At 39.9% G+C, this 19,155-nt stretch overlaps 1 protein-coding gene across 1 annotated transcript in view; it reads left to right on the top strand.

Annotated features, from left to right (window-relative positions):
• LOC124605342 (protein FAM135A) overlaps positions 1–19,155 on the top strand; it is a 600,028-nt gene that overhangs the window by 503,628 nt on the left and 77,245 nt on the right. The window contains exons 9-12 of the mRNA XM_047136953.1: positions 1,508–1,775; positions 2,359–2,559; positions 10,147–11,830; positions 18,803–19,096. Of these exons, the coding sequence (XP_046992909.1) occupies positions 1,508–1,775; positions 2,359–2,559; positions 10,147–11,830; positions 18,803–19,096 (2,447 nt within the window). The remainder of the gene's footprint in view (positions 1–1,507; positions 1,776–2,358; positions 2,560–10,146; positions 11,831–18,802; positions 19,097–19,155) is intronic.

Here is a 19,155-nt window from a genome sequence, read left to right as displayed (position 1 = left end):
ATGATGGTAGCATACCAATATTCACTTCTAAATTACACACAGTGCTAGAACTCAAGGGCCTGAAGTGTCCTAAACTATGCTTTGTGACCTTAACATAGACGTTTTAAAAGAGACCTCCGCTTGGCAAAAACTAGTGACCGTGTTAAAATGATACAACATGAAAAACATGGACCACAAAACTACCAGCACACACACACAAACACACACACACACACACACACACACACACACGCACACACATGAGCATCAGTGGGCCACAAAGCTGGGCCTGGCTGGAGGGATGTTTATAGTGCCTTTGATCTTGATAATAAGGTAGACTGACTGATGTGTATTTTGCAATGTAGCGTTACAATGTAACATTTCCAATAAGGATTACATGTACATGACACCAATGCAAAAAAAGTGGTAAGAAATCTCTTGGTAGGGGGACGAAACAGCAGACATCTGTCATCACCAAAAACATCATTCCAGTGATATATACTGCGTATTGTAAGTCAACGGGTGTGTAAAGGGCACAGCAGTGTAGGGCACATGGGCTGTACCATTCTGTAGAAGAATTTATGAAGGCATAACAAAATACATTTTTAAATATCGTAAGTCTGTAGTTGATTTAGTTCATTCTACCAATGTAACTGTTATTTTGCTAATTATGAGTCTAAAACAACAAAGTTAAATGTTTTCTTAAGTACTGTTAAGTTTGTAGTTAATTCATTTCATTCTATATATGAAGTTGTTGTTTTTATTATTATGAGTTAATTATAATATTTAAACAAATTGTAATTATGAGTTGTTTCATATCCACATGTAACAATGCACAACAAGATTTCTGGGTTCAATAAAAAACAAATCAAATGAACTTGTTGGGATCAGCTTAGAGGCATCTTTATACAAGTGCACCTTAATACAAAAACTTCTCCCCATTGTTGTTTGTATACTTGAGGAAATTAGCTTTCTCCTGGCTAGAATTCTTATATCTAAAGTTTGATGCCTTCTCATATATTTTGTGCTTTTTTCAATTTTGTTTCATTTACGGTGCTCTACCCTTCATCTTGTGACAAATAATTCTGCACAGGGTCATTCTTTGTCATCATATGTGGTCAGAGTAGACTCTTGTACTGTAGAGTAATTTTACTGGCAAACTGAAATTTAATTTCCATTCTTAATTGTGAATGTGTTTCTTTCTTGCATTCACTCTTGGCTGTAGTTGACACAGCTGACATTAGGTATAACAATGTCAGTTGTATTTTCCACTTGATGTAACTCTTTTGTTTGAAAATAATTTATTTTATCCATTACGTAATTTCGAGCATTCTAAATAGAGTAAACTCACTATATAATTTAAAGCAGCATGTAAGCATTCATTGCTATTTTAAGGGTAAAAGCAGTTGTTGTTGTTATAATTCAAAAGAGAAATTATTTTCCTCCTCTGAATACATAATGTGTTACAGTGCTGTTATTTCTTATGTGTCTTATGAATAATAAATGTTGCATCGCTATTTCTTTGTAGGTGAAGAGATTTGCAGAGGCATTCTTTGTTTTGGATAATCCACGTCAGTCTGCTGCTGGATGCTATGATGCAAACTATCAGAACTACCTTGCTGTGTCAGAGATGGTGAGGCGCTCTCGCTATCTAGCATCACTACCTCCACTGCCAGTGCAGTGCAATGAGCTGGATGGTGACATTAACACACTGCCAATAATTTTTGAGGACCAGTACCAGGACATGGCAGAGTTTGCCAGGAGACGTTCAGTTGCAGGTCGCAAAGCTGGAAGTGGTAAGATAATATCATTTAGCTTTTAGTCAGTTTATGCTGTACTGTGTTGGTTCTTACAACATTATGGAATTGTTTATATATATCGTAATTAATATGCATTCAAGAATGAAATCTTATATTGGTATTTTATGTTTGTATAATCACTGTGTGTGTGTGTGTGTGTGTGTGTGTGTGTGTGTGTGTGTGTAATATATTCATGCATGCGCATGTCTGCCTTGTATAAATCAAGACAACATTCTATCTTAAATTCACATATTTGTATGGCTCGTACCCTTATTTGTGTAGTATCAGCTGTACTTGCCTCTGTTTACTCTGTTTTACCTGCTTTCTTTCCTAGGTAATCTTATGAAAGACTTTAAACAACATTGTGATAAATCTCTAGTCATGCATACTTTTCTCATTTTTAGTGAAACATTTAAATTTTTTGGATTATTTTTCCAATTTCATACATGTTTAAGACTGAATAAATAGTATTACATAAGATACTAACATTTTTTTTAGAAGTGACCTCTGCTCATCTATTGCGTAGAAGATATTAACATAAATTTTACTGACAGAAAATTATTCTATTTTTCATTGGCAGACCCATTCCTGAGTGGTACTGCTGATGTGAAATCTGATCCTATTTGCCCTCCTCTACAACAACAGGAAGATTGTAGCTGTGGTATAGTCGCAATTCTGGAATCACGGTCACAGAAGATTTTACCCCCCACATCACAGCAGCCTACAGTGCAGCACACACCTTCTCAGAAGCCAACTACACCTTTAGTACCTCGTTCTCTGGGTTAGTACGCATAAAGAAATTACTGCTTGATGATGAAAAGGCTAAGGAAATCATACTCTTATCATGTCATGGCTGATGTTAACATTCTGGTCATTTAGTTTCTACTGCTAGTGCCTCATTTTGGAGATGAAATGTAGTTCACTGACTTGTCATTGTCAGTGATCATAAAAAAAAACCTGTACTGCCACATATAAGGTATATTAGTTCAGTCTAGTGATGCCAAATTTATCTGCAGATCAGTTCAGCTGTCCTGTTAGTACTATGAGGAGCTGTGTAATATCCTGGCAGTGATTCACGTTTTCACGTGCCACATCTTCCCAATGTTCGCAAATTATAAGACTCAAAAATGATTCTGCTGTGTCACAACTGGTATGACATGGAGCCATTCTTCCACATATTGCTAATAATTGATTTTGGTTTGTATCGTCTGTCACCATAACTTAAATCAACTGTGTATGTAACACCATGTAGGTGACAACTGTCTTCAGGAATCTGTTCACTGTGCTGCGTAATACTGAGAAACCTGTGAGTGGTGAAAAATTTTTAAGAGCCCTCCTTTGAAATACTGTGCATGGCATAGGAAGCGCTGTTTTAAACAGCTTCTATTTTGGAGTAGAGGGGATGACCACTATCCAGCAGTGCAAAATGATCAATTTTTCAAAAGTTGTGAATCCATTGTCGCTGTACTGCGTCTTTTCAGACAACACTCCGGTGTGGAGCAACAGGGAGCAATTGCAATACTCTGTTCTAGTGGGGTGATACGCTGCAACCACTTGTTCTGACTACAATAACACACAGGTAATAACAAACGCAACACTTCATTACTTCAAGAATACTGGTACAGGGAAACAGCTGCCACGGGGTGGCTGCACTATCAGTCAGAGACACATAGGCTGAAAGTAAATGTATGACTGAGAGCGAGGCTGGCTGAGCCAAACTCCTAAGCTGTCAGTTGGCCAGTAGAGTACACTACAAAGAGGCTGTGCGCATCCGAGAGCGGAGGCCTCTGCCGGTGCACCATCTTGCGACTTCTGTGGTGCGCCATACAGCTGTGCACCCAGTTCGCAGATGTGGAGCCTTATGTGGGTCACTACACCGAGAAAACCGTGATGAAGAGAAAACATTAGAGCTGCCCCACAGAGCACACGTGCACATAAATATGAAACCAATGAAGTGCTCAGTTTGTGGTACTCCATAAGCTTATGTACTATGGCCTCTCAGAGCTTTTATTTGTGTTTAAGGAGCGTATATCACATTTAAATTGCACTTCCACCTTTTCCAGATGATGATTGTGCAGAAATTGCAGGCCAGACTTGGCTATTGAATTACCTATACATTCCAGAATGAGATTTTCACTCTGCAGCAGAGTGTGCGCTGATATGAAACTTCCTGGCAGATTAAAACTGTGTGCCGGACCGAGACTCGAACTCAGGACCTTTGCCTTTCGCAGGCAAGTGCTGTACCAACTTAGTAGCTAAATTGGTAGAGCACTTGCCCGCGAAAGGCAAAGGTCCCGAGTTCGAGTCCCGGTCCGGCACACAGTTTTAATCTGCCAGGAAGTGCCTATACATTACTCAACATGTTCATCATGCAACAATTTAATAATTTTTTTTAACATTGTTTATGTTCGTTGATGTGAGAAATAAAAAAATAAAAAAATGTTGCATTCCCTACTTCATTCTCTTTGTGGGTGATCCACCCTCCCTGCAAAGTAGCCTATGCTCTTTCTCAGGATTCGAGCTATCTCCTTGCCAGATTTCGTCAAAATCAGTTCAGCAGTTTAATCATGAAAATAAACACTTGTATAGTTGCTTTCAAATTCATAATACTAGTATGGATTACACTGCCAATATAATACATTAGTTTTGTTACAGTACCAGAAAAGGGAAGTTGCTACTCACCATATAACGGAGATGCCGAGTCGGGATAGGCACAACAAAAAGATTCACACAATTATAGCTTTCGACCATTACGGCCTTTGTCAGCAGTAGACGTGCGAGTGCGCTCCCACCCACACACACACACCCACACACACACACACACACACACACACACACACACACACACACACACGTCTGCCATCTCAGAGAGCTGAAACTACATTTGAGCAGCAGCACCAGTGCGTGATGGGAGTGGCGACTGGGTGGGGGTAAGGAGGAGGCTGGGGTGGGATGGGGAGGGGGAGGGATAATATGGTGGGAGTGGCAGACAGTGAAGTGTTGCAGTTTAGACGGAGGGCAGGAGAGAAGGTGCGGAGGGGGGAAGGGGTAAATAGCAGAAAGGAGAGAAATAAAAATAAAAGAAATTAAAAGACTGGGTGTGGCGGTGAAATGACAGTGGTGTAGTGCTGGAATGGGAACAGGGAGGGGGCTGGATGGGTGAGGACAGTGACTAATGAAGGCTGAGGCAGGAGGGTTACGGGAACGTAGGATGTATTGCAGGTAAAGTTCCCACCTGCGCTATTCACAAAAGCTGGTCTTGGTGGGAAGTATCCAAATGGCACAGGCTGTGAAGCGGTCATTGAGATGAGGGATATCGTGTTTGGCAGCATGTTCAGCAACAAGGTGGTCCACTTGTTTTTTGGCCACAGTTTGTCGGTGGCAGTTCATTCTGACAGACAGCTTGTTGGTTGTCATGCCTACATACAATGCTGTACAAGCTAAGCTGCAACCACTGCATTAACCACAAGATCTTCAGTGTGTTCTGGCACGTTGGTGAGTGTGCATGTGTAGCCATGTTTCTGACTCCATTTTTACTCCTGTTAGCAGAGAAACCCAGTGTTTCCCAGGTATTTATTTATTTAAATCTTCTATCAGTTGATCTCCTCCTCCTCCTCCCTCCTCTCTATCTTGTCCTCCCCCCTCTCTATCTTGTCCTCCCCCCTCCCTGTATCCTCGTCCTCCTCCTCCTCCTCTTCCTCTTCCTCAGCCTCCCTCCTCCTCCTCCTCAGCCTCCCTCCTCCTCCTCGTCCTTCTCCTCCCCCCCTCTCCCCTCTCCCTCCTCCTATCCATAATCTCCTCTTCCTCTCCCCCCTCTCTTTCCATCTCCACCTCCCTCCTCCTCTGCCTGGCCATCTCATCATCTCCCCACCACTTCCTCCCCCATTCCCTGTCCATCACAGTGACATCATCCCCACCCCAACCCCAATGGCAGGTTGGTGCTTGCTACCCCCACAATATTATTTATTTACAGATGGTAAGTAATAAGTGTACAACATTTGCCTGAAATTGATGCAGGGTCTTAGGAAAAGATGATGAGCAAGTGTGCATCACACACACTTTTTGCACACATACATGTCTGTTTCTCTGCTGTTTTACACCATACAGCTCTAGAGACAATGTTAACTTTATCTGTGATATTTAGCTTCATGGTTTGATCATAGGTCCCAGAACATGTTGACAAAATTACTGGCTCACTGCAGTGTTCATTCTCGTGACTTGGTGATGCACCGAACTGTGTAAATAAATGACAAATTGCACTTCATACTTTTGAAAGTATTCCAAGTCGACTAAATACAGGAAATAAACACCAATGGGTTTTTTCTGAAAATTTTTTGATCACTTGTAATCCACACCCCACCCTTCAGTTGTAGTGGGCAATCTTACTTCCACAGTATTTTTATACAAGTAATAAGTCATCCACCAAATTTGGTTGAGATGCTCCAGGTGTCCCTAAGGCACACTTAATTATCACCCTGTTTTTAATTCCCACCCCTATGGGTGGAGGTAGATGTTAACAGCATAGTGCTTCTTTACAGATAGTAAGTAACCAGTAAACCTCCGATTCTTTAAAGAACCCCCCCCCCCCCCCCCCCCCCAAATAAAACAGCATCAAACTTCTGATTACTTTACAAATGAGTTAACATGTTCCGTATTTAACATTAAGGATTTAAGGATGTAAGTGAGAAAAAGTTGAAAAAAGTTTTCAAATTTTGTGTAGTTTTGTGCAAGTCACTAAGTGTTCCTATTCTGAAATATTGGATTAATATAATCTCAATACTTGCACATGGTGTGTTTTGCTTCTTTTGCATCCCCTCTCACACCCCTTTGAGAGTTAGGTGGTTCTTAACATTCTCCTCTCACCCCCCAACCTCCACCCCAATCCCCGCCACCAGTGCTTCTTTTCAGATAGTGATATGTGTAGAAAGTTTGGTCGAAATTGAGCAAGTGGTTCAGGAGGAGATGTTGATCTTAAATAAATACATACATACATACATGCATATATACATTTTTATAATCTGTAGAGATTAAATCCTTGAAGCATTTGTAGATGTTGCCTTTGTCAAAATATTCTTACATTGCACTCTTTTTTAGTAAAGAGAAACATTTGCCATGATGAAGAGTAATTAGTATACGTATTACAAAATATTTATCAAAATATCAAGTTCTTTGAAGATGTCTCTCCAGGATATTCTGAAATCAACGCTGGATATAGTTATTTTATCACACTTTGCTATATTTTGGGGGAGGAAATCTCTGCAAGTCAAGTAGACCCAAAAATTATCCTATAACTCATCAGTGAGTGGAATTATGTAGAATAAATTACTTTCTGGATAGCCCCTATCGTAACAATTGTACAGCCCTTCAGAATGAAATTTCTTACAGGAACCAGATGCTTATGCTAATGTTTGTTTTAAAAATGATATGAAAGTATGGGTCATTTAAGAAAAGTAAATTTTTTGTACACTACAGATCAGAAGTCAGACATAATAAGTTGTGTGTGCAGTTATTAAATGACAAGAAAAATGAAATGCGATTGCTTGAAAATTTAACAGTCTGTGGAAAGAAAAAGTTCAGGGCCTAACATTTTGTTCATTTAAAACTAGTAAGGTAAGATTTTTCCCTGTCAGTATGTGGTTTCAGTAAGCTGAGAAAACAGTTTTTCCAACAAGAACACAGTTGGAAACAATGAAACACGTATTCCTCCAATGCAGAATCTCCCATGTCCACAATTGTTTGTGGCTCCAATTTTTGCCTGAATTGTTGGTTTGTGAATTTTCATTTTGGGGCATCTGAAAGTAAGGGTGTATGCAGGAAAACCATGCACAGTATAGAACTTAAAAGATTTCATTCATCAGGAAAATGTGACAACTGATGCAAATTTTACAAAGATTGATGGTTAAATTTATGTACTGGTTTCAGATGTAAATGTGGAATGACAGACTACATGTTTTCGATATTATTTTCTGTACATAACATTTGGTGTCTGTGTCTTTAATTGCATGAATGTAACTTTTCACTCCGTGTGTGTGTGTGTGTACTTTAAAGCCATATGTTTCCTCCACTCCTCACATTCTAAAATGCATACATCCTGTGACATAGAAGAAATGTTCTGCTTGGTAACCCATTTATTGTTTATTGCTCACTACAGCTTTCCATGTGAAAATCATTTTAATTGAGGTAGCCTTATAACCATTATTTTTCTCATAATGTGTATTGCTTTCTTTACTTTGCCTATTTGCAGGACAAGTATGTGTTTAAGCATGCAGTAACTTCTCAATATTTGTGTGTTTTCTATAAATTATAAACTAATTGTAATGTTACTTTTGTGTAGACATGTAATTGGAAAATATTGACTTATCTGTCATATTGGAATTTTGATCTCAGTTCCCATACTTGCAGAAAAGTAATGATGAATTAAGGATGGATCTGTCTTTTTGCAAGTACACAAATTGTTGTTTTGTGTATCATCCAAACATGTTTCACCACAGCTGTGACATCCATATATATGTAACTAAAAACAAAGATGCTGTAACTTACCAAACGAAAGCGTTGGTATGTTGATAGGAGACAATAAGAAACACACAAACACACACACAGATTTCAAGCTTTCACAACCCAAGGTTGCTTCATCAGGAAAGAGGGAAGAAGAGAGAAAGACGAAAGGATGTGGGTTTTAAGGGAGAGGGTTAGGAGTCATTTCAATCCCGGGAGAGGAAAGACTTACCTTAGGGGGAAAAAAGGACAGGTATACACTAGCGAGTGCCCCCCCCCCCCCCCCCCCCCCACACACACACACACACACATCCATATCCATCCGTACATATACAGACACAGGCAGACATGTGTAAATGCAAAGAGGTTGGGCAGAGATGTCAGTCGAGGCGGAAATGTTTGGTGATTCACAAAGTTTTAAACATCACTGCTTGGTTTAGTGACCATTCATAAATTAAAATTGAAACAAATGAGCCCTCGGTCACAATTTTTAGTCTTATTAACCAGGTTTCAACACTACTAAGAGTGCCTTCATCAGAATTTAAACGTTTAAAGTGGCGTATAACAAAATTATAAATTTATGGGAAAATATTTTTTATATGAAAGTGTAAGTACTGACTAACATTACAAGACGGAGACAGTACTTACATGTCATGTATAAAATACATAACAGGCCAGAAGGGCTTTAGTCACAAATTTAAAAGAAAAAAGAAATTATTATTATTATTATTATTATTATTATTATTATTATTATTATTATTTTTTTTTTTTTTTTTTTTTTGCAACCTGTGGCTGTACAGGTACGAGCAGCCTAGAGTTGCTCACCTTCATGCATTCTTTTTAAAAAAAATTGTGACTAAAACCCTTCTTGGCCTGTTATTTATTTTATATGTGACACGTAAGTACTGTCTCTGTCTTGTATTGTTTGTCAGTACGTGCAGTTTCATATAAAAAAATTTCCCATAAATTTGTAGTCATGTTATAGGCCGCTTTAAATGTTTTAATTATGGTGAAGGCACTCTTAGTAGTGTTGAAATATGGTTAATAAGTCTAAAAATTGTGACCGAGGGCTCATTTGTTTCTCTCTCTCTCTCTCTCTCTCTCTCTGTCTCTCTCTGTCTCTCTCTCTCTCTCTCTGTCTCTCTCTGTTTCTTCTTCTTCTTCTTCTTCTTCCTTTTTTTTCACATGACATTTAGACTCTTTATTCATTTGTTTGTGAGAGGTAAACTAATCATCATTTTAGTGCTATGCCAGTGACAATTTGATATAAGAATAAAAAAACAAGTGTCCAAATTCCAATTTATTTACATTCTACTCGAGTCATTGGGTTCATTTTCTGTCTCCAGTAGAATATAAATAAATTGTGTTTTGGACTGTTACTTTTTATATCAAGTACAATCACTTAAGTTCCAGCATCAATTACATAAGTACTGTGAAAGTTCCTGAGCTACGCATAATGGACTAGTCTTCTTTCTGATGCTGCATTATTGCGACAGTGGATGCTGCCCATGCGTACTAGGCTGCAGCTGGCCTCCCTATGGCTAAAACACACATTTTCCATTGTGGCTGTATGCAGTTGATGAAATGCTACAATAGCTGTTTTTACATATTTTGTTAATGTTGTTCATAGACATTATTATTGAATGCCTGTTATAATAAGCATAGAAGTGACTCATCATTGTGGGTTATGTCAGGATTTTTGTTAACACAACGTGTATCTACTGAGGTAAAGGCAATATAGTGAAAAGTCTCAAGGATATGTTGTTTTCTTCAAGCAGATGTTTTTAAACATGAGTATTTCATTTTATTTTCCTTCTGCTATTGACATTATCTGCCATTTCTATTTTAAAACTAATATCGAACATTTTCTTAGGTCTGCTAGGTGTTAATGAGCAGCAGCTAGCTTGTGATGTCCTGAAGGCCACTCTAACACTGGGACCACACAGGGGTCGGCAGATGCCAACCTCTGTAGCAACTTCTGGGGGAACACTTCCATCACACCGTGGGGCCTCTGACAGTGAAGGGCTGCCTGGTACCAGAGCAGCTTTGCCAACACGACACAGCAAGTCGTTGGACCAACTGAAGACAACTGGTACATCAACAGCGCCTCAACCCGTGGTATCTGTATGCCCCATTCCATCACAACCGAAACTGGTGCCAAATGCCGCAACACGGCGAGTGGCAGTTGGAAGGTGGACAGCCGCTGACACATCTACTGCACTGCCAACCTCTTCTTCATCTGCCCCCAATCCTTCTCTGGGTGTTCCTCACATTCTCGGTGTAACACGGTCCTCGTCCACACAGATACGGCGCGAGAGAAGTGTCGACTGCTTGGAGTTACCGGCAGTAGGTGCGGGGCGATCTACTGCACCGACCGTCCCTCCTCCGATGCCTGCAACATTGCCACTCCCTCCGGGCCACGGTCTTAAAGAAAAACTGAAAAATAATCTCCGCTTAGAACTTAAAGTGGCTGACACAGAAGTGGTTGGTACTTCTCCCTCCACAGAGTCTGGTGATTCGGTTGCCAATAGTGCATTTAAGAGGTTGGAGCAGAGTGCAAGTGTGCCTTTTAATCTCAGTGAAACCACAGACCTAACAATGAAGCAATCGAGAAGTACGCCGTCAGTTCCGAGTGTCGCAGTGTCGCAACGTGATCAGAGGATTCCAGATGACATCGAGCCTCTGCGGTTCACGGCCAGTACCGGTGGCTCGATGCCCGATTTAGCAGGACCCCTTCCACCGACGATATCTCCTCCGAAAGACACCCCGTCTGAGCCGGAGAAGTTGCCACGGACTCCTGCAGGACCTACAGAGCTCAGCAAGATAGAAGTGGGATTGTACAGTTCAGCAGATCCAGCCTTGATTTCTGTAGAGTCAAGTTTAGTCGAGCCAGTTCCAACAAGTGTGAGACCGAAACCTCGTTCCCCAGGAAAATCACCTTTGTGCCCTTCTCTGTCCTCACCTCCCTCCTCTTCTCTTTCTGACATAACATCTGAACAGAGTGGATGGGTGTCTAACTCTAGTGGAAGAACATCTGGTGATACATCCAGTGGTCAGTTGAGTCCAGAAGGAAGTGATTTTGTTCCTAAAATTTGTATAGAACGTCGTTTGTCTAGCAAGCAACATCGAGTAGTGAACGGAGATCAGCTGCGTGCCAGATTGCAGGAGCTGGCAGAGCCTTTAGATTCCAAACCGCCCTCAGTGGAACATCCTTACGAAGAGCTTAGATTGCCTCCACCAAAACAATTCCGGGATGATCCTCCTCCACCAGAACCTTTCAGAGATCCTCCGCCGCCTCCTCCTCCACGATCTGTTCCCTCTACTACGAGGATCAAGCCAAAGACCTCACCCCCACTGCCAATTGACAATCTTCTGTATCATGTGTATGAAAGTGTGAAAGAAGTTGAAAAGAAATCCTTAGAACCAAATGTGCGGATTTTGAGTGAAAAAGAAACTGAGAAAGATAAATTAGTGAAAGAGAGAGAGATACAATCCCAAGCTCAAAGTGCATCCTCAAAAGTAGAACCAATAGCAAGCAAGAAAACGCCGTCTCCAAAGTAAGTGCTGTTTACTTGTGAAAAAAATGTTGTTTTCTTTATTATTTACTTGGGAAGATGTGTGTTTTGGAATGGTAAGTACTTGTCTAAAAACATAGCGTATGTGGTTTCAGCCGTTGAAGTTGGGGCAAACAGTAACATCAGAAGAAGGTAAATGAACTTAGAATTATATAATAGATATGAGTTATTCATCTAAGTACTTATGACAGACTGAAAGTGTCGAAATGCTGATACACAAATTATTACGTCACTGATCAGGGCAAAAATAGTAAGTTATTAAAATAATGCTGCCAGTTGCTTTCAGATGATACATGTCTGTCCCTCATTATTTTTTCACCGTCAGCCTTATTCACCTCTGAGGTCATATTTATATACAGTGTGGTGCCAGTCTGTTACTAATTGCTCTCAAATTGTCTGTATAGATGTTTCATACTTTCTTACTTTTCAAATACAAATTTATTTCTCATTTACCTTTACAGTACTAAAATTTGTTACTTAGTCATTTCTAAGTTAACAATGTTGCTTGGGCTTTCTCAGCTGACTTTCGAATCATCTACTTTCTTCCTGTTTACTTTTGCATCTATACCAGAGGAACACATTAATCCCCAAAATATTTTCAGTACATGTAGTATCTATTGGTAATGAAGTATCATTGAACTAGTGTTACTGCTTGGTGTAATGTAAATGAACATGCGTCTTCTTAAAGTGATTTTGTTGTGAATTACAATCAATATTTAGATAGAGTTTTGGGTTTATTATCTATTTACAGTAAAAGTAAGTAAACATAGCAGTCCAATCTAAAATGACATCTTTCTTTCTTACATTTTCTACAAGTAATTAAAGCATTCAACTAACGCATTAATGTTTATGATGGCACATTGGTTATGGTGGCCATTGTTTCTGGGCATTGTTATTTTTTGTGATAATAAGTTTATCTGATTTGTATCTTTAGCACTTTGAGAAAATTTCATTTCAGAATCACCAAGACCTACTGGAAATATAAATAAATTTATTTGGTCCCAGAATGTAACAAAACATGCATGATCTTAACTTATAATATTTTACATATAATTCTAACAATGTAATGAAAAAGATAGATTGCTACTCATCAAATAGTGGAGACGTTGAGCTGCATTCAGGCATAACAAAAAGACTGCTAGACAAATAAGCTTTCAGCCATAAGGCCATTTTCCGAATTAGACAACATACACACACAGATTCATGCAAATGCAACTTGCACCGACACATGACCACTGTCTCTGGCTGCCAAGGCCAGTCTTTCCATCTGACCCAACTTCTCTACTCATCACACATTGTTGAGTAGTGTTCCTGTCCACTTAATTCATTTCTTTGTAGCATTTCCTGCAATTCCCACAAGTGGTTTGGACCTTGTTGTGCACCACCACAGAATAAATACAGGGTGGTAGAATAAATACAGGGTGGTCCGTTGATAGTGACCGGGCCAAATATTTCATGAAATAAGCATCAAACGAAAAAACTACAAAGAACGAAACTCGTCTAGCTTGAAGGTGGAAACCAGATGGCGCTGTGGTTGGCAGGCTAGATGGCGCTGCCATAGGTCAAACGGATATCAACTGCGTTTTTTAAAAATAGGAACCCCCATTTTTTATTACATATTCTTGTATTATGTAAAGAAATTTGAATGTTTTAGTTGGACCACTTTTTTCACTTTGTGATAGATGGCACTGTAATAGTCCAAACATATGGCTCACAATTTTAGATGAACAGTTGGTGGCAGGTAGGTTTTTTTTAAATTAAAATACAGAACATAGGTACGTTTGAACATTTTATGGCGATGTACTTCCAACATGATGGATGTCCGGCACATAGCTCATATGCGGTTGAAGCGGTATTGAATAGCATATTTCATGATAGGTGGATTGGTCATCGAAGCACCGTACCATGGCATGCACGTTCACCGGATCTGACGTCCCCGGATTTCCTTCTGTGGGGAAAGTTGAAGGATATTTGCTATCGTGATCCACCGACAACTCCTGACAACATGCATTAGCGCATTGTCAATGTATGTGTGAACATTACGGAAGGCGGACTACTCACTGTTGATAGGAATGTCGTTACACGTACTGCCAAATGCATTGAGGTTGACGGACATCATTTTGAGCATTTATTGCATTAATGTGGTATTTACAGGTAATCACGCTGTAACAGCATGCATTCTCAGAAATGATAAGTTTGCAAAGGTACATGTATCACATTGGAACAACCGAAATAAAATGTTCAAATGTACCTATGTTCTTTATTTTAATTTAAAAAACCTACCTGTTACCAACTTTTTATCTAAAATTGTGAGCCATATATTTGTGATTATTACAGTGCCATCTATCATAAAGCGGAAAAAGTGGTCCAACTAAAACATTCAAATTTCTTTACATACTACACGAATATGTAATAAAAAATGTGGGTTCCTATTTAAAAAAACACAGTTGATATCCGTTTAACCTATGGCAGCACCATCCAGCGGGCTAACCATAGTGCCTTCTGGTATCCCCCTTCAAGCTAGACAAGTTTGTTCTTTGTAGTTTTTTAGTTTTTTCGTTGACACTTATTTCATGAGATATTTGGCCTGGTCACGATCAATGGACCCCCTGTATCCTCTCTCTCTCTCTCTCTCTCTCTCTCTCTCTCTCTCTCTCTCTCTCTGTGTGTGTGTGTGTGTGTGTGTGTGTGTGTGTGTGTGTGTCCATTCTGTCGGGCATATCTGACAGAACAGAAACCATACATATAGAGTATATTGATTAGATGTTAGTTTATTACGCACTGATCAACTTGTTGTTTCCAGGTCACTTTATTATCTATGCATGTGCTAAAAAACTTGCAACAAGACTTGAGTCGTTCAGCTATCATTGATTTGATTCACCAGGGGGAGAGTACATTACTTTGGTTTTTGAGAGGTTATCCCTTAAATTTTCACTTTCAAAATGATCTTGTATTTTGTCTATAAATTTTTGTGTTTTCTTACTACGATTGCCTGGATCTTTTGCCCCAAAGACAACTTGTATCATCAGCATATATAGTGACGAAAAGTTAAATTATCATCAATACGAGGAAGCTCATTTACATATGTTGTAAAACGTGTTGGTACCATGTTGAGAGCACTATGGCACTACAAATTTTGTTGTTCTCATTCTGGAACTTCTTGTGCCTGTGGTGTTGCTATGGTCATGCATGATTTCAGGTTATTACGTATTCATCAGATATGTCTCCAGTAGAGTTAATAAATTTCCACTGGGCTAATCATTTACCATATCAACACCAGTATACCATGATGCACCCTGCCAAAAGCACTGGAAAGATTTAAAAACACTATTTCTACCAGTTCTTTCATCAATATTTTGTGGAGCCTTATGTATAAATTGTACTGCTGCTGACATTGTGCTCTTACTTCTTCTGAAACCATGCTGGAAACCCTTTCTGTTCCATTCGCAAATAGAGAGAGGAAAAGACGAATCTTTGTATGCCTCCATATGAGCCCTAATTTCTCATATCTTATCTTTGTGGTCCTTACACGCAATGTATGTTGGCGGCAGTAGAATCGTTTGGCAGTCAGCTCCAAATGCTGGTTCTCTAAATTTTCTCAATAGTGTATCTTGAAATGAACATTTCGTTCCCTCCAGGGATTTTCATTTGCGTTTCCAAAGCACCTCCATAACATTTACATGTTGTTCGAACCTCCCAGTAACAAATCTTGCAGCCTGCATTTGAATTGCTTCAATGTCTTTCTTCAATCTGACCTGGTACGGATCCCACACACTCGAGCAGTATCCAGAACTCTAGAATATGTCGCACCAGCATCCTATATTCGGTCTCCCAGTGAACCACTGTTTCCTAAAATTTTCCCAATGAAGCGGAATCGACCATTTGTTTTCCCTACTACAGTTCCAACGAGCTCATTCCACCTTATATTGCTTTGCAACATTATGCCCAGATATTTTCAACTTTACTGTGTCAAGCAGGACACTAGTACTACCGTATCTGAAAATTACAGGCTTGATCTTCCTATTCATCAGCATCTGCTTACATTTTTCCACATTTAGGGATAGCTGTCATACATCACACCAGCTAGAAATTGTGTCCAAGTTGTCTTGTAGCTTCCTACAGCCACTCAACTTCGACACCTTACTATACACCATGGCATCATCACCCAACAACCACAGATTGCTGCCCACCCTGTTAACCCAATCATTTATTTATATAGAGAACAACAGCAGTCCTATCACACTTCCCTGGGGCACTTCTGACAGTACCCTTGTCTATGATGAACACTCGCCATCGAGGATAATTTACTGTTTCATTATTTAAGAAGTCTTTGAACCACTCACATATCTGTGAACTTATTCCATATGATCATACTCTTAACTGCCTGCACTGGTGCACTGTGTCAAATGCTTTCCAGAACGCTAGAAATATGGAATCTGTCTGTTGCCCTTCATCCATCTTCTCAGTATGTCGTGTGAGAAAAGGACAAACTGAGTTTCACATGAGTGATGCTTTCTAAAACCATGCTGATTCGTGGACATAAGCTTCTCAGTTCCAAGAAAGTTTATTATATTCGAACTGAGAGTATGTTCAAGGATTCTGCAGCGAACAGAAGTTAGAGATATTGGTCTGTAATTTTGCGGGTCTCTAATTTTGCCTTTCTTATGTACTGGAGTCATGTGCGCATTTTTTCAGTCTCTTGGGACCTCAAAGAGGGTTTTTCAAAACCCAGACATTGTGCCCAGAATTTCACTTTTACCTAATTTGATAATATGCTTACTATTAAACTACTGCTGACTTGACATCTGGATAAACCATTTATTTCATTTGATCATTATGCAAAGGTCCAAATTGATATTGATTATTATTTACTTATTCTCTTTGTAAGTGTAAGCTATTTTATTCAAGCATGTCACACTTTTAATTGTAGTACACCTATGAAAAACATAGCTGATTCACTACTTGGGTAAAATACTCTAAACTTAAAAGCAGGTGCCATTAGCGTAGTGAATTTAAAACAGTTTCCTGTGTGTAACTCTGTGTAAAAACGATTTGCATTAAACATTCTCCCAGGCCAAAATTCTGAATATTCATTTGATCTGATTCAGATGATCATTGTAAACTAATAATTCCTATCTATCTATCTATTCTCTCCATGTCAAAATATGTTAAATTCATATAGTTCGCAAATTGTAGTGGCAATTCTTCATACGCAGTTCCAAATCAGTTATGGATTTTGCTGTACAAGCCTGTACGTCACAAGGCACCCATCACTATATTATTGTTCCAACATGTCTAAATCAGGTACCCATAATGAGTGACCTTTCTCCAATTACATCATAAAACATTGTTTTATGAGGTAACGAATGAACACAATAAAAGAATTCTGCTACATGAACAAAAGTAACATTAGCATATTTTCGGAGCAAAGAATACCACTCACCAAAATGCAGAAGTGTTGTTGTTGATAGGCACACACAAAAAAGAAAATTTGCTTAATCATTTTTTGAGATAGGGTACAAGTAAACACACACACACACACACACACACACACACACACACACACACACGTCCCTGCATGATGCCGGCTGAAGACACAATGCCTGTGCTCTATTTTGCCAAGTGAACTAGGCTGAGTTTCTTGGCTGGGGCAGATAAAGAGAGAGATGTAAGATAGGGAGGATTGTTCAGGGTGAGTGATTAGCAGTTAGGAGAAAGGCAGTCGGTTTGCCGGCTGGGAAAGTGTGGGAGGGGGTAGCAGGTGAATGGATTTGGCATGTGATGCACAGTTGTCAGAGCCAGTGGGGAGTGGCGCACACTGAAGGTGACGCAAATTGGGAGGGGGTGACTAGACAGAATAAGGGGATAAGTTGGATGAAGGGTGGAGGGCAGTGGGTTACAAGAGATTGAAACTAGGGCAACTACAGGAGCAAAGGATGTGTTGCAGGAATAACTCACATCTGCGACTTTAGGAGAAGCTATTGGTGGGGGCAAGTATCCAGATGGCAAGGTTTGTCATGCAGCCATTGAAATTGAGCATGCCATGGTTGGCTGCATGTTGGGCCACTGAATGATCAACTTTGTTCTTGGCAGCAAGTTGGTAGTTGCAATTAATCCTTATTGACAGCTAGTTGGTAGTCATACAGATGTAAAAAGCTCTGCAGTATATGCAGCAGAGTTGGTATATGACATGGCTGCTTTCACAAATAGTTGAGCCTGTGATGGAGTAGGATAAGCCTATGACAAGAATGGAATGGATGAGACAGGTCTTGCACCTTGTACTTCAACAGGCGTATGGTACCTATGGCAAGGGGTTGGGAATGGGTTGTTTTGGGGAGGAGACCAGACAGCGAGGTCATCGGATTAGGGAAGGACAGGGAAGGAAGTTGGCCGTGCCCTTTCAAAGGAACGATCCTGGCATTTGCCTGGAGCGATTTAGGGAAATCACGGAAAACCTAAATCAGGGTGGCTGGACACGGGATTGGGAATAGGAGTGGCATAGGAAGGAACTAGGATGTCATCTAGGTTGGGTAGGTGACGGAACTCCAATTTAGGAGGGGTGGGAAGGATTTTGGGTAGGATGTCCCTCATTTCAGAACATGAGAGATAACCAAAGCCCTGAAGAAGGGTATGGTTTAGTGTGTCTGCTGATTAGTCGAGCTTCTGCTTTTTGGTCAGTAGTCTCCTTTACTCCAAGATATTCACATATTTTCCTACAAAATTAGAATATCTTCAGGATACTTCTGTTTTTATGCTATTTTCATGTGAGCAATGTCTTCAGGTTTTTTTCATAAAATAATTGGCTACTGGAGGAAACAAAGGACTTCTCATGGTAACCTGTCTCATCATAAAAGTTGCAATTGAAAAACATGTGGAGGAGATACATGGTTTAAAAAAGATAAAAAGATTTAGTTACATTTTGTTTGGTATGTAAGGCCTGTGTCAATATTGCAGGGCGCCAGCTGTCGATCAACCATGTTCCTGCCCAGTGCCTTCATCACTTCCTGGTCCACTGCCGGCACCAGCACCGACACAAACTCCAGCAGCTCAGCTGCCTCAAGCACCAGCAGCTTTGTTGGCTCCAGCACCCCTACCATCCTCTGACAGGATGTGTGAGTGCTACTCCAAGGATGGGGAGGAACGCTTAAGGCAGAAGTTGGTCTCTTCCATCGCAGATGAAGAACTCAGCTTCATCAAATTCAAAGAAGATTTTAAAAGACAGATGAACTTCACAGGGATGATTTACAGGTTATATATGCTGACAATGAAACTGTGCAGTTATATTAATTCTCAGTTTTATATTCATT

This window comes from Schistocerca americana, chromosome 3, assembly GCF_021461395.2.
Source record: "Schistocerca americana isolate TAMUIC-IGC-003095 chromosome 3, iqSchAmer2.1, whole genome shotgun sequence".
In the NCBI taxonomy this organism is placed as follows: Eukaryota; Metazoa; Arthropoda; class Insecta; order Orthoptera; family Acrididae; genus Schistocerca; species Schistocerca americana.
This window is presented reverse-complemented; position numbering and strand designations above follow the sequence as displayed.